The 14366-nt window shown below is 35.6% G+C and overlaps 1 protein-coding gene across 1 annotated transcript in view; it reads left to right on the plus strand.

Annotated features, from left to right (window-relative positions):
* The window catches only part of LOC150074906 (CBP80/20-dependent translation initiation factor-like), a 68853-nt gene that overhangs the window by 12727 nt on the left and 41760 nt on the right, over positions 1 to 14366 (plus strand). Inside the window, exon 2 of the mRNA XM_090389351.1 lies at positions 3848 to 3984. Within this exon, the coding sequence (XP_090245477.1) occupies positions 3880 to 3984 (105 nt within the window). The 5' untranslated portion in view covers positions 3848 to 3879. The remainder of the gene's footprint in view (positions 1 to 3847; positions 3985 to 14366) is intronic.

Here is a 14366-nt window from a genome sequence, read left to right on the forward strand (position 1 = left end):
GAGATCATATCTGGGTGCCTTATTTTTTGTTTTCTCCAGTGCAACGGACAATTCTTCCAGTGTAAAAGGTTCTTCTACACTTTCATTGTGGTAATTATAGCAAGGTAGTGAGTATAGAAGAACTAGTATATAATGAAAAATTGAAACAATAGATATATTTTTATATAGGAAATATAATGAGCCAAGGGAAGAGTGCCAGCCTTAACTGTGCTTTTATAAAAAAGAATTTGTTATAGACATACCACTTTTTAATCAGAAGTTTATCGAAAAATTGTTTAAAACAAAGAGCTGAAGATGGATTTTTTTTTTTTTTTTTTAAGCACGTTTTTTTTAGTTATTTTAAAGTTTCAAAATGTAAGTTTAAACCACTTTTTTATACAGTATCATAAGCCATCACTGGTTCTGACTTTAGCATTAGTAGAGGCATTTGATGCAAGAAAGCAAGCTTATGCAGCATCAGCCAAAAATAAAAAAAAAAATAATAATAAAATAAATTAAAAAATAACCACTTCCACTTCACCCCTCTGTTTGTTCGAAATACCTGTCCAGCTGAGCCTTCAACTTATTTAGGCTATCAACTTCCACGACAAGGGATGGAAGTCTATTCCACCAACCAACCACCTGCTGGCTAAAGGCAAATTTCCTCACGTCTATCCTACATCTGTCTTTTCTCAATTTGATTTTATGCCCTCTCAGGTGATTATTCTGAGCAAGAGGAAGAATCCCATCAGCATTGAGCATGCTCAAACCATTCAAGCCTTTATACACCTATCAGATCACCTCGCTGGTGCCTAGTCCCCAGACACTGTAATTTGCAAAACTTAAACCTTTCTTCGTAAGAGCACCCCTTTGTTCCATTCACTAATCTTGTTGCCCTTCTCTGTACTTGTTCCATCTCTACATCCTTCTTGAAATGAGGCCTCCAGACCTGTATACAGTACTGTAGGTGTGGCCTGACCATTGCCTTATACAAGGGAATAATCACCTTATCTCTGCTAGAAAAATTCCTATATATCATCGGCAATACACCATGAGCTACTCTTGCAGCCCGTCTGCACTGCTCAAAAAACTTCATATCTGCCTGCACAACCACCCCCAGGTCCCTTTCATTATCTACCACTGTCAGTGTAGTACCACAGAGTTGATACGTTGCTCTGGGGTTGCTGTTTCAGACTTAGTTTCAATCTTGCTTAGCATGGTATGTGCTGCAGCAAAAGTGGACAATTCATGACAAGGAGAGGAGGGATAAACAACAGTGGCAATCTGCTCTGACAACATGGGCCACATGTATTTTCCCATTCCAGGAATATGTAAAAATTTAATTTGGGATAGATAATTAATTAAAAAATTTTTTTTTGGGGAGGGAATGTATTCTCCTTGATAATTTGATATTTTTGACTTGAGTCTTATCCTGGTCATGCATTCCAAAGAATGCACTTGATTTAGAAATATTCTATATATTACTTTCTTTGTGAATATCTTGTTTGTTTTTGGATATATGTATGATGAGTGAATAACTTTTTTTTTTTTTTTTTTTTTTTCACGGCTGAATGTGATAGCCATATGGGTAGTATGTAGGTTAGTCACCATCCTTACATGCAGTGTGGAAAAGACCTGGGTTCAAATCCTGTAAAATTTGGTGGGGTTCAACCAGTTTTTTTTTTTTTTGCTGTGGTTGAACAAGTCCCTCTCAGACGAGGGTTGCAAGGTGTCTCCCCTCCCCCAGAAACTTGGATTTTTCATGCAGCAACACTAGGAAACTGAGTATAGAATACTTAAGTTTACAAACATGATACACTGTCTTACCAAAAATCAGAGGAGCCGGAAGTTGTGTGACTGAAATATGCAAATATTCTGTTTATAAAGGTCATCAGGCTAGCCCATAATTCATTTGAAAAAAAAAATTATGCCAAACAGTGAGCACAATGAAAGAACTAACAGTCTCAGAGGGGAACAATAGTTATATGTAGTTTGGGGAAGTTTATTTTTTACAGGTTTGCCTTTGGCTGCGAGCAGCCAAAGCAAACCTTAAAAAAAAAAAAAACACACCTGAATGTATTGGCATAATAGGTATAGTATCACTTTTTTTTATGCAAAAGGCACACTGAATCTGTCCTGTGAGTCAATGTAGTGGATCAACAAGTCTTGCTCTGCGTGTCTAATGGATTCATTTCTGTATGAAGAATGGTTACTGCCTGAGCATTGTCTCCAGCGAAGTTGGGACAATGCTTAGGGAGCGATCTCGTTCCATAATGTATATCGACATTCTTGTCCTGTGTTGTGTACACTGTGACATGGCAATACTTGCTTTTGCATAAAAACAAATGATACTATACCTGTTATGCCAATACATTCACAAATATGTACTCCATTGTTTAGTCAGCCATTGTTTAGTCAGTTGTAATGCTGTATTGTGATGGAGTAATAGCAGGGATGAGTATTTAGAAGCATCATTGAGTTAGTTGCAGGGCTGTGTTTGGATCGGTGAGCAAGTCTAGTAGTGACTTTAATGAGGCATCAGAAGAGGCCAAGGCTTTCTGAGATTTTTCTTATGACCATCTTTAGTCTGACCTAATTAGTAAAAAGAAAGTTGAGGCTATAATTTGGTACAACCTGGATTAAAAGCATTAATATTTAGACTGCTTCTCTTAGGTGGGTTTGGCAGCAAGTAGAAATAATTTTTTTTTTCATGCTGAATCCTAGAAGAATCTTATTGTTTCATTTTTCTCTACATAAAACTTAGTTTTTGATGTTAGAGCTAGAAGCATTAATTTTTCTTATCAGCATTAGTTGAGGCATATAATGCAAGAAACCCCAGGGGGCTTACATCTGGTGAGTATGGGCTTGGCACACCCAGGGTCCTGAGCTGGATATCATCATTCTTCTCTTTCTTGGTGATTCCCTTCTACTTGTTTTTCTCTCTCTCAGAATTTTTTTTTTTTGGCTGGTGCAGAATAAGTTTCAGGCTTGCTTGTGCTATATGGCTAATAATAAAGCAAGCTTATACAGCATCAGCCAAAAAAAAAAAAAAAAAAACCTCATTTTGCCCATCTGGTCACTCCAAATATTTCTCTAGTTCAGCCTTAAATTTATTTAAGCTATCAACTTCCACAACAACAGATGGCAAGAAGTCTGTTCCAGCAATCAACTACCCGCTAGCTAAAGGCAAACTTCTGCACAACTATTCTACAACTGTCTTTCCTCTATTTGAATCTATGCCCCTTCAGGTTCTTAGTCTAAGCAAGCGGAAATATCCCGTAAGCATTGAACCTGCTCAAACCATTCAAGGCCTTGTACACCTCAATCAACTAGGCACCTATGAGGTGATTAGTCTCCAGATGCTGCAACTTGCAGAACTTAGTGCTTAGTTCTGGATGTTTCATCCAATTGAAGCCTTTCTCCATAAGCACACCCTTTTGTTCCTCTCACCAATCTTGTTGCCCTTTTCTGTACTTATGAACACAAATATTAATAAAAGCCTTTGTGTTTCTATACCTTTTTTTTTTTAATAGTAGCTGACAAAATAAGAACTTCATCCAACCATGATAGAATTGATATGACCATGTTTAATAACAGTTTTTTATAGGAAGTGGCATCTGCAGTGATGAGATTAAACCAAAGGTTGCTGTATAGTTTCAGCAGCAAAACTGTAAACATATCATTTACCTTTTGCACTATACATATTATTAGTACAATGTTATTGTTTCCATTTGATTACTTAACTAATACAGTATTTCCTAAAGTAAGCTCATTGATTTGATTTTTTTTTTTTTTTTTTTTTTTTGGTTAAACTGATTATGTTGGTTAAAAATATTACATAAGCATTAATTTATGCATCATGTTTCAGATAACATTTTTTAAAATTAATGTAACTGCAAGATGGCAACAGGCAGAGGGAGAGGATTTGGTCGAGGTAGAGCTGTAATTACTGGTCCTCTTCGTAGACCTGGTGATCAAGTTGAGTGTAGCTTGAATAAAGTGAAGGTATTTTTTTTTTTTTTTTAAATGAATACATAAGTGGCATGAATTGTTAAGCTAGTGTTTTTATTATAAGCAAATTTCATTTTGCACCTTTCCCCCCTCCAGTTTTACTGTCTTTTCTGACAAAATGGGTTAAGTTTTTAAAATGACAAATGTGCTCTTACTTGTAGTTTTTGTTTTAATAATGCTCTACTTTAAAGATATATTGAACAGCAATGTTTCATATACAATAAGTGCCAGTTATAGTGATCACTGGTTATTAGAATCAGCTGCTTTATAAAATTTAAATTTCAAAGAACCGATTTAAAATCATCAATAAAATTCACTACACTTTCATTGTTTATTAGAATCACATCTTTTGGTTATAAGAATCAATTCTGAAACCCTCCATTTTTCTGAAGCACATTTTTAGAGGTCACAACCATAAAACAATTTTTGGTTTATTGGGTTTTTTTTTTTTTTTTTTTTTTGTTTGCACAACCTGTTATAAACAGGTAGTAAACTCGACCTTATTGCATTTGCGATAATACCAATAGCTGGAATTCTGTGTGTTTTTACATTATTATGGTGAAATGTGTTTTCCCTTTCAATGAAATCTTCAATCATATAAAAAAACTTTTCAGAATCTGCTCTTCATTCCTATATCTAAACTTCGTAAACTTTTTACTCCAATTCTCACTGGCATGTGTCATGTTAGTTCCAATTTGTGTGTGCTTTGTTATCAATTGACGCTTATCTTTTTTACTGTGTTTTAAATTTTGTGCTACCTAAAAAAAAAAAAATAACAGTGAACAGAGTGAATTTGAGTGTAAAAGATAAGTTACAAATTATAGAAACATACAACAAATTAAACTTAAGCAATACGTCTCAAAGGGAAGCAGCAGTAAAATAGGAGTGCCTCAGTAATTTTTATTAAAATCGCATTAAACACTAATGTGATTAGCAAAACCAGAAAAAGGAAGTGTGTAGGAAAATGCCAAACAGTAGATGAAGTTTATTTGGTTCAAATAGGCCTGCTCCTTTAATGCCCCAAGCAATCTTAGTATTCTTCAAAAAACTAATGATTTTGCTGAAAAACTACACGAAGAGTTTTTAAGGTGATAGATGGATGGCTGACGAGATGGAAGGAGGAGCATGATGTTGTTTACAAAAAAACTTCACGGAGAAAAACAGGATTCAGATTGTTCTGCAGCTGACAACTGGTTGCAAACCTCTTGGCAAACTGTGTTAATCACTTATAATCCTGAAGACATTTTTGATACAGATGAAGCAGTTGTACTACAGGGCTACCTCAGACCTTTGCATGATTTTTAAAAATTCCTCTGCTTTTGCAGGAAAGAAGATCAAAGACAGGATTACAGTTCTTTTAATGTGCAACATGATGGGAACCATCAAGATGAAGCTGTTAGTTATAGGCAAAAATAAATTGCCTAGATGTTTTAAAGGAGTAAAATAGTTGAGTATGCCAGTAATGCCAACACTTGGATGACAGCCTCTTTATTTGAAGATTATCTTTGTAAATGACATTTGCAACTGGATAAGAAGAAAAAAAAATTGCATTGGTTTTGGACAACTGCCTAGCTCATCCAAAGTCGACCTGCAAAACATTGAATTAGTTTTACTACTTTCAAATACCACATCACTGATTCAACCTCTTGACCAGGGAATAATAAAAACCTTTAAGACATTTTTTAGATCAGATATGAGGATGAAGAATCATCCATTGATGATGGTTTGGGAACATCGTCCAATATCACAAAGAAGATAACTGTTCTAGATGCACTTCACATGCAATGAGTGCCTGGAATGAGGTTTCCGAAACCTGCATTAGCAACTGTTTCAAAAAATGTAGATTAATTATTCATGATGGTCAACTAAGTCACCATACTGATCATGTTGAAAAGCCCCAAGACATGGGTGAACAGGAGTTTAATGATTGGGTGGACATAATGGTGATCTATAAGTTACTACAGCTTTAACAGATGAAGAAACTGCCCAGGCTGTTACTGATAATTTTGCCGAGGAGGAGGAGGAAAATGAAGGTGAACCCAAACGAATTCTAGTTAGAAAACGGCAAACTTGTGAAGCTATAGCCATCCTGAGGAGAGCATTGGAAGAAACTGGCACAAGTGATCATGAATATAGACTTATACAATATTGGAAAATCTATAAATAGGCATAATGATAATTGAAAGCAATCTAAAATGAGTGACTACATATTTTAAATTGTAAGCATATTATATAAAGTGTTATGCTTAATTAATGTATATTAATTAAGCTGTATAAGTTTATTTTGCTAACCTGTGAATAATATTCTTCTGATTTTCACGTATCATGTAATTAGTAATAAAGTGTAAATTTGTGCTTTATATCTTTATTTTTATAGCCAGTGGATAATATTCATCTATTTTTGCTTATTATTATTATTATTGCTGTTTATTAGAATCAAAATTCAATTTGCAAACATGATCACTATAACCATTGCTTATTGTACTTAAAAAAAAAAATAAAACTTAAATTGTCAGTTTCTTATGACTATCCCAAGATTTGAAATAAGACATGTTTACAGCATGGTATATAAACAGGAGATAAGGAACCACTCAGTTACATAAACAGAGCTTTGCATATGTTAATTAGAACAATGTCACATCGTTGAGGCTCTAAGTTTTGGGTTCCATGAGCTTCATGGAGGCATACAGTAATTTCATTACATCTACTACTTTCTTTTACAAAAAGTAATATTTTAACTTTATATTGCAAAGAATTGTTTACATTTAACCCGTAACTGGTTGCTGATATAGGAGAGAGGCTGATTATTTGGGATAAATACTGTAATAAAAAATTAATTAATTGTCTAATTGAAGGAATATACCACATGAGGTGGTATATTCCCTCAAAGGTTCTCCTTTGTGAGGTGTAGTTTTTGTTGTGATCAGCATCTGTTGTGAAATTTGTTTTGGTGATAAAAATTTTTTTTTTTTTTTTTTTTTTTTTTTTAGAATTAGTGGTAGCAAATGATGCATGAAAGTAAGTTTTTGTAAAGCATCATTCAAAAGAAGGGGAAAAAAAACAACTTTTCGAGCTTGCCCATCCCCTCCAATAGTTTGCTCGTTCTTGCTTGAATTTATTAAAAATACCCACTGGCCAAAAGGAAAATATGTGCATAAGTTTTATCCCATTGTGGTGACTTAGGGATAGATGATGTGATGTCAAAATTTGCAGACAACTTTAAAGATTGGCAGAATTTTTAATGATCAATGCCAAGCAGCACTCCTTCAGGATGACTTGAAGAGATGTCAGAAAAGTGGCAGCTATGTTTTAATGCAGCAAAATGCAAGGTCTTTCACTTGGGAAATAGTAACCCCAAAATAAATTACACACTTGGTAGGGTTGAAAAACAGAAGAAGAAAGGGATCTTGGAGTTACGAGCAGATATAGTTTCCTGAGCAGTATAAACAGGCAGCCAGGAATATCCACGTGTCCTATCGCTGATTTACCAAACATCCTGTAGAGATAGGGAGGTCATAATCCCATTCTATTAGGCAATTGTAAGACCACATTTGGAATACTGAGTATAGATATCTCATCTGAAAAACACATTGCACTTCTTGAAAGGGTCCAAGGACAGGCAAGACTAACAAAATAGTGACCATATGAAGAAAGACACTGATTATGTGGGCTACAGAGTTTGGCAACCAGGCACCTCAGATTGAGATTTATAAGACTCTGAGAGGAGCTAGTAAAATGAACAAAAATAGAATTTTCACTGTTGTAAAGAATTCCAGATTTAGCAGCCATAAATTCAAATTACAGGGGAAGATATTTGGACTAGATGGTAGGAAGGTTTTTCCCCCCCCCCCCTTTTAGTCGGTGAGTTGTTGATTGCTGGAACAAGTTGCCCTCACAGGTAGTTGAGGCTTTCAGTTTGAATAAATTCAAAGGTCAACTGGATAGTTTACCTATGCGAGGAGGGAAGCATATATAATTTGTATTTTCCTATCTACTTTGGTTTTTTTTTTTTTGGCAAATGCAGCAAAAGTCTGTGGCTATTCTTTCACAATATGGTGAATAGCATTACCTTAGCTTTAAAAAAACTCCCATGATATTGAAAGAGCTTGTTTCCAGTGCCAATGTTGTAAAGTAGTAGTGGCATGTGATGCAAGTGTATGAGTTTATGCAGAATCGGCCAAAAAAAAAATTACAAAACAATTCCCTCTAAATGTTTGTCCAGTTCCTCCTTAAATTTATTTAACCTATCAAATTCCACAACAACAGATGGAAGTTTGTTCCAGCAATTAACCACCCACTGACTAAAGGCAAATTTCTGCACATCTATTTCTACATCTGTTTTTCCTCAATTTGAATCTGTTCCCTCAGGTTCATAATCTGAACAAGTAGAAGAATCCCATCAGCATTGAGCCTGCTCAATCCATTCAAGGCCTTATACACTTCAATCAGATCACCTCGCAGGTGCCTAGTCTCCAGAAGCTGCAATTTGCAGAACTTAAGCCTCTCTTGGTAAGAGAATCCCTTCATTCCCCTCACCAATTTTGTTACCCTTCTCTGTACATGCTCAAGCAAATCTACATCCATCCTAAAATGAGGCCTCCAGACCTGTACGCAGTACTCAAGGTGTGGCCTGACCATTGCCTTATACAGAGGAACAATCACCTCCTTTTCCCTGCTAGCAAAATTCCTGTATATCATTGACAAAACCCCACGACCTGCCCTGGCAGCCTGTCTGCATTGCTCGTAAAACTTTATATCTGACTGCACAATTACTCCCAGGTCTTTAATTTTCTATCACCTTAAGTACTTTTTAATTTTCTACCATGTACTAACTGTGTAGTACTACCACACAGTTGGTACAGTTCTATGGAGTTACTTCTACCCATATGCAGTACTTTGAGAAATGCAATTTTAAACTTCAGTTGCCACTTCTCAGCCCTTATGCCCAAATTTTCTAGATCCTGTTGCAGTAGCACACTGCCATTACTGTCATTAACAACCCTGACAACCTTTGTATCATCTGCAAACTTAGACACTAAGCCTGATATACCTTCATCAATGTCATTGATAAATATACAAAACAACAGTGGACCCAACACCAAACCCTGTGGGACTCCACTAATAACATTAGTCCACGAAGAGCAGCACCCATTGATTACCACTATCTTCTCCCACTCAACCATCCTTTTGGCGCCTCCGTAGCCAGGTGGGAAGGAGCAGCAGTGCATAGCACACGCTTCTTGATTAGACCGGGGTTCGAGCCCGTCACCACCAAATATGGAGGATGCGGAAAGGTCAGGGAATGACCACCGCATATCCCGGAGCAATATGGCCTTAGTTGCTAATGCTCCTAAAAACCAAAAACAACAACAACTTCAACCATCCTTTTATCCATTGTAGCATCTTACCCTTAATACCATTCTGCTCCAATTTGTACCGTAGTCTTCCATGTGCAACAGTGTCAAAAGCTTTCCTGAAATCCAAGTATATGATATCAAAATTATTTCTTGCATCCAATGCAAAATAGTTTTTGCATCCAAAGGAATTGGATGCAAAATTTTTGGAACACATAGTACACATCAAGTTTGTCAGACAAGACTTGCCCTTAAGAAATCCATGCTGTGTCTGAATTATTGCTGCAGTCTTGTCTAGATGATTCTGCAATGCATCTTTAACCAGTGACGCCATTATTTTACCTAAAACAGAAATTAAACTAACTGGTTTGTAATTACTCATGTCACCCTTCAATCCCCCTTTGTGAATTGGTGATACACTTACACATCTCCAGTCTGTGGGGACCTCCCCTGAGTCCAAGGATGCTCTCATAATTATGGCTAAGGGTTTGCTTACTTCCTTTGCCATCTCCTTTAATATAACTTCAACAATATTTCCTCCACTTTGTTCTCAGTTATTACAAAATCATAAGTACCCCGCTACAATTTGATAACCTTCTAGCATTTTCACACCTTAATTCCTCATGTTTGAATGTAGATGCAAAATACTCATTCAGTTTGTTTGCTATCTGGGCAGGATCATCAACAGATAATTTATATGGATCCCATGCATTTTTCTTCTCTGCCATGAGTCTTACTAGTTCTATGGAGTCACTATTAAATTGTTTTCTACTGGACTGCAGCCAACTTTGAAGTTTGTGCAGGCAGAAATATTATTTAAATTCTATATTATATTGAAAAATGATTTCTTAATTTTATGTACTTACCATTTTAAATATAATTGAATTTATTTGCCTTTTTTTCTTTTTTTTAAACTCTGTTCTACAGAGTAAAATATGGTCTTCTGACCAACCTGCAAGTATGTGGGATTCTTTGGAAAACTGTCAGGCAACTTTGATGCTGATAATGCATTTGTTATAGTTGGGTTAAAACCTGGAATGGAAAAGGGTATATTAAAAGAGTAGATTAATGTAGTGCGAAGGGCATGTATCTGTATGTTAGCTGTCTTTGATTAAATATTTAACCATACTGGTAGAATAGTGGCTGCCTCCAAAATGTCTATTTAAAGAAGAGGTTAGAAGTGATGATAAAAACCATGTTAAAACTTCTTTCAGTGTTAAGAAACTGAAAGATTAAACAAGCACTCACTAGTGAGTTGCATTATCTCTTGCAAATTTAGTTCCTGAACTAAAAGAAAATTTTTGAATTGAAGACTTCTGGTGTAAACACTAAAAGAATCCTGCCAAGTAACTCAATGCAGGCTGTTCATATTCCTTTCTTTGGACTAGAATAAAGCAATTTGCTTATTCTTTTTAAATATTATGTCAACATATGAAAATCCAAACTAGTAAAACTTGCCCAACATACATTTGTCAAGGTCAAAATGAGTTGAAAAAAAGTGATGTGTAATTTTTTTTTAAACGAACAGTTGGAAAAAATCTTCTGCTTCCACATTTCAAAATTGATTACCATAGAAGATTAAGTCAGAAGGGTAATTCTGAATTAGTCATAAATAATTCTACTGCTACAGTCACGGCAAGTCTGAAATAAGAGAAGCTTCTTTTCTATTGTTTAATGGGAAACACAATGTACAGGTTTCCACTGAAAGTAATGATTTTCTTATAAGTGATGCAGCAGTCCAAATTTAATCAGTTTACAATGCATCATTTTCAAATTTTTAAAATTTTTTGTTGACAAGGTTTTAGTACTTTTGAGTATTGTTGAAGATGAAGCAGTCTGTTTTGCAGTGTCATTTCTGTCAGTTTCAGTGTAAACCTATCAGAAGCTATTATGAAACCATTTTAGTAATTGTAACATAGCCTGTGCATTTTCCATGACTACCCCCAGCAGGCCTTGAAATCACAAGCACTGTGCTTTTCAGGATGCTACATGTTCCTATGGAAGCAGTGCAAGAATCACTGGCACCTCTTACTGTGGCTGCAGTTAATTTATTAGTCTGTATACTCCAGCCATCAAGTTGTGTTCCAACCTACCTAACATAGTCTTGATAGTATCAGCAAGTATTCTCAGCAAATACCCTTCTATTGAAGTATATTCTGACATGGAAGTCATGGAAGACTTCCATGTCATTGTTTTATGACATGGAAGTCATAAAACAATAAAGTTTGCTAAAAATGAACAATTGGATACTGAAATGTTTCAATGGTTTGTTCAAAAACATCACCAAGGAATTCCATTGTTGGGACCTATAATAATCGAAAAAGCCATTGAAATCAATTAAAAAAACTAGGTGGAGATCCTTCAAGGCTAGCATTGGGTGGTTGGACAAATTTTAAGTTTCGCCATTGTATTTGACAGTTTTTGATCCTGGGTGAGAAGCTAAGTGCGGATAATGCAGCAATTTCTTTTTATTGTAAAAAAAAATAAACTACAGAAGGAAGTAGCTGTTCGAAGTTGGGTTAAAGACCAACTAGACAACCGTGATGAGACTGTCCTTGATTGGAAGTAGGGCTTACAATACCGGTATTTTTAATTTACGAAACCGGGATACCGGTATTCCAAAAACAAATGGTTTTTTTTTTTTTTTTTTTTTTTCCCCCTCAATAAATTGACAGTTAATAAAGTAAGGAAAAAACAAGTACTGTAATTACTTGAATTCAATATTTAAATAAATATTCTGAAGAAATCATTAAAAATATTTTTTCTAAAAACAACAAAAAATATATATTGTTACTGCAAAGTTTAATTATGTTTAAGCATCCACACTAACTGTCCGAATAAAGTGAGCTCTTAAGAAACATAAGCAATCAATAGTATGATCGTTTAAAATGGATCTAATTTTGGTACATATTTGATTAGCGACAGAAAACTCCTTTCGGATTCTGTTCTGGTACTATTGTACTGAGATAATTGTAGACTATCTCAGTCCATATTTTCTAGACTTTGAACTTTTTTAGCAAATATAGCTAAAGTATTTCATTAATTTCCGACTAAGTTTATCTTTTAAAATCTCATTGGAGTCAGGCAATTTCTTATTTTGGGAAGAATTTGTGGAACACTGATGTTCTGTTCCATGTTGGTCTTCCATGGTTGAATTATGTTCATTTCTGAAGGAGAAAGACATTTTATTCAGAGAAGTATAATTTTCACTATAGTATCTTTTGAGTCTGGGAGAGATCAAAGAGTGGGGATAAGGAATAAAGAGAGCAAAGAGTGCAGTTAAGGAATTCTTCACATGTATAAATGCAAAGAAGAGAAGGACAAATCAGATCGGACACAAATGTAATTGCGTGGGATAGTATTAGATACCCCAACTGATGTTGCAGATGAACTCAAGTTACTTTGCATTGATATTTACAGAAGAAAAATCCTTCATGTCAATGTGAAATTATGGGAGTGAAGTTGAAGAAAAATTTAATTAATGATGAAATTTCACAAGTTGATTTAATGAGAACTTTTGTGCTCACAGGTGAGTAAGGCTTTTGTGGTTGATGGCATATACCCTATAATCTTAAAGGAGGCGGCAAGGGAGTGCATTGAACCATTATGAGAGCATCACTGGATTTGGGAGCAATTCCGTTGGATTGGCATAAATTGGAACATAAACGTGGTTCTAGGAGTGTAATGGGGAAATTACTGACCGGCCAGTCTAATTTCAGTAGTAGGGAAAATCTTGAAGGCAATGATCAAGGGTGGAATTCAGGATCATATAGATGGAAATGGAATTCTGTAGGATACACAGCATGGTTTTGTAAAGGGAAAATAATGTTTAACAAATCTGGTTAGCTATTTTGACAGGTCACTCGTGAGCTGGATTTAGAGAATAATTTTGACTTTGTTTATTTAGATATCAGCAAAGCATTTGATTCAGTCCCACAAGAGTGGTTACTTTATAAGTTGGAGCAGGGTGGAATCATAGGGAGAATCCTTAGATGGATAGTACGATGGCTTGAGGGCACTAGGCAGGGGGGTTGTGATAAATGGTTATTTCTCAGATTTGATTAATGTAAGAAGTGGGGTTCTCCAAGAATCAGTATTGCAATCACTGTTTTTGATTATCTTAAATGACATCTATGAAGGAATATAGGGTGTGATGTCTAAACTTGCAAATGATCTAAATATCAGTAGAGTAGTTGATGATTGAAGAAGCTCTGCTTGGCAGCAGAGTGACCTAGATATACTTCTGGGATGGTCAGAAAAGTGGCAGCTATATGCTTTAATTCAGCAAAATGCAAGGTCTTGCACCTGGGGAACATCAACCCCAAAATAACTTATACACTTGGAGTTGAACTAAAGTCAGTAGTGGAGGAACGGGACTTGGGAGTTACGATATGGTCAGACACAAAGTTGTCCAAGAATTGTTTGTCATTTGGTTTTTAGGAGCATTAACAACTAAGGCCATATTGCTCCGGGATATGCGGTGGTCATTCCCTGACCTTTCTGCATCCTCCGTATTTGGTGGTGATGGGCTCGAACCCCGGTCTAATCAAGAAGCATGTGCTACGCACTGCTGCTCCTTCCCACCTGGTTACAGAGGCACCCCGAGAATTGTGGACAGGCTGCAATGTTGCATGGTGTCCTATCGATGATTTATCGAACATTTGCTAATAGAGATAAGGACGTCATAATCACCTTTGTGATTATGACGTTAGAGTATAAACTATTTTTTTTTTTTTTTTAATTAGTACCGAAAAACTGGTATTTTTTGTATCAATACCAGTATTTGAATACTGGAAGAAAATTCCTGGTATTGTAAGCCCTAATTAGAAGACACGGGCTTCCGTGACTGAACATATGGCACCGGGATAAAAGATCGCATCACTATAATGGTATGTGTTAATGCTAGCAGTAGTCATAAATTGCCTTTGGTGGTTATAGGAAAACCAAAAAGGCCTAAATAATTTAAAAATATTAATTTAAATGCTTTGCCCATTAAATATTTCTCACGAAACAATGCATGGA

Source organism: Mastigoproctus giganteus, unplaced genomic scaffold (genome assembly GCF_048544385.1).
Source record: "Mastigoproctus giganteus isolate SK-2022 unplaced genomic scaffold, ASM4854438v1 scaffold_15, whole genome shotgun sequence".
NCBI lineage: Eukaryota > Metazoa > Arthropoda > Arachnida > Uropygi > Thelyphonidae > Mastigoproctus > Mastigoproctus giganteus.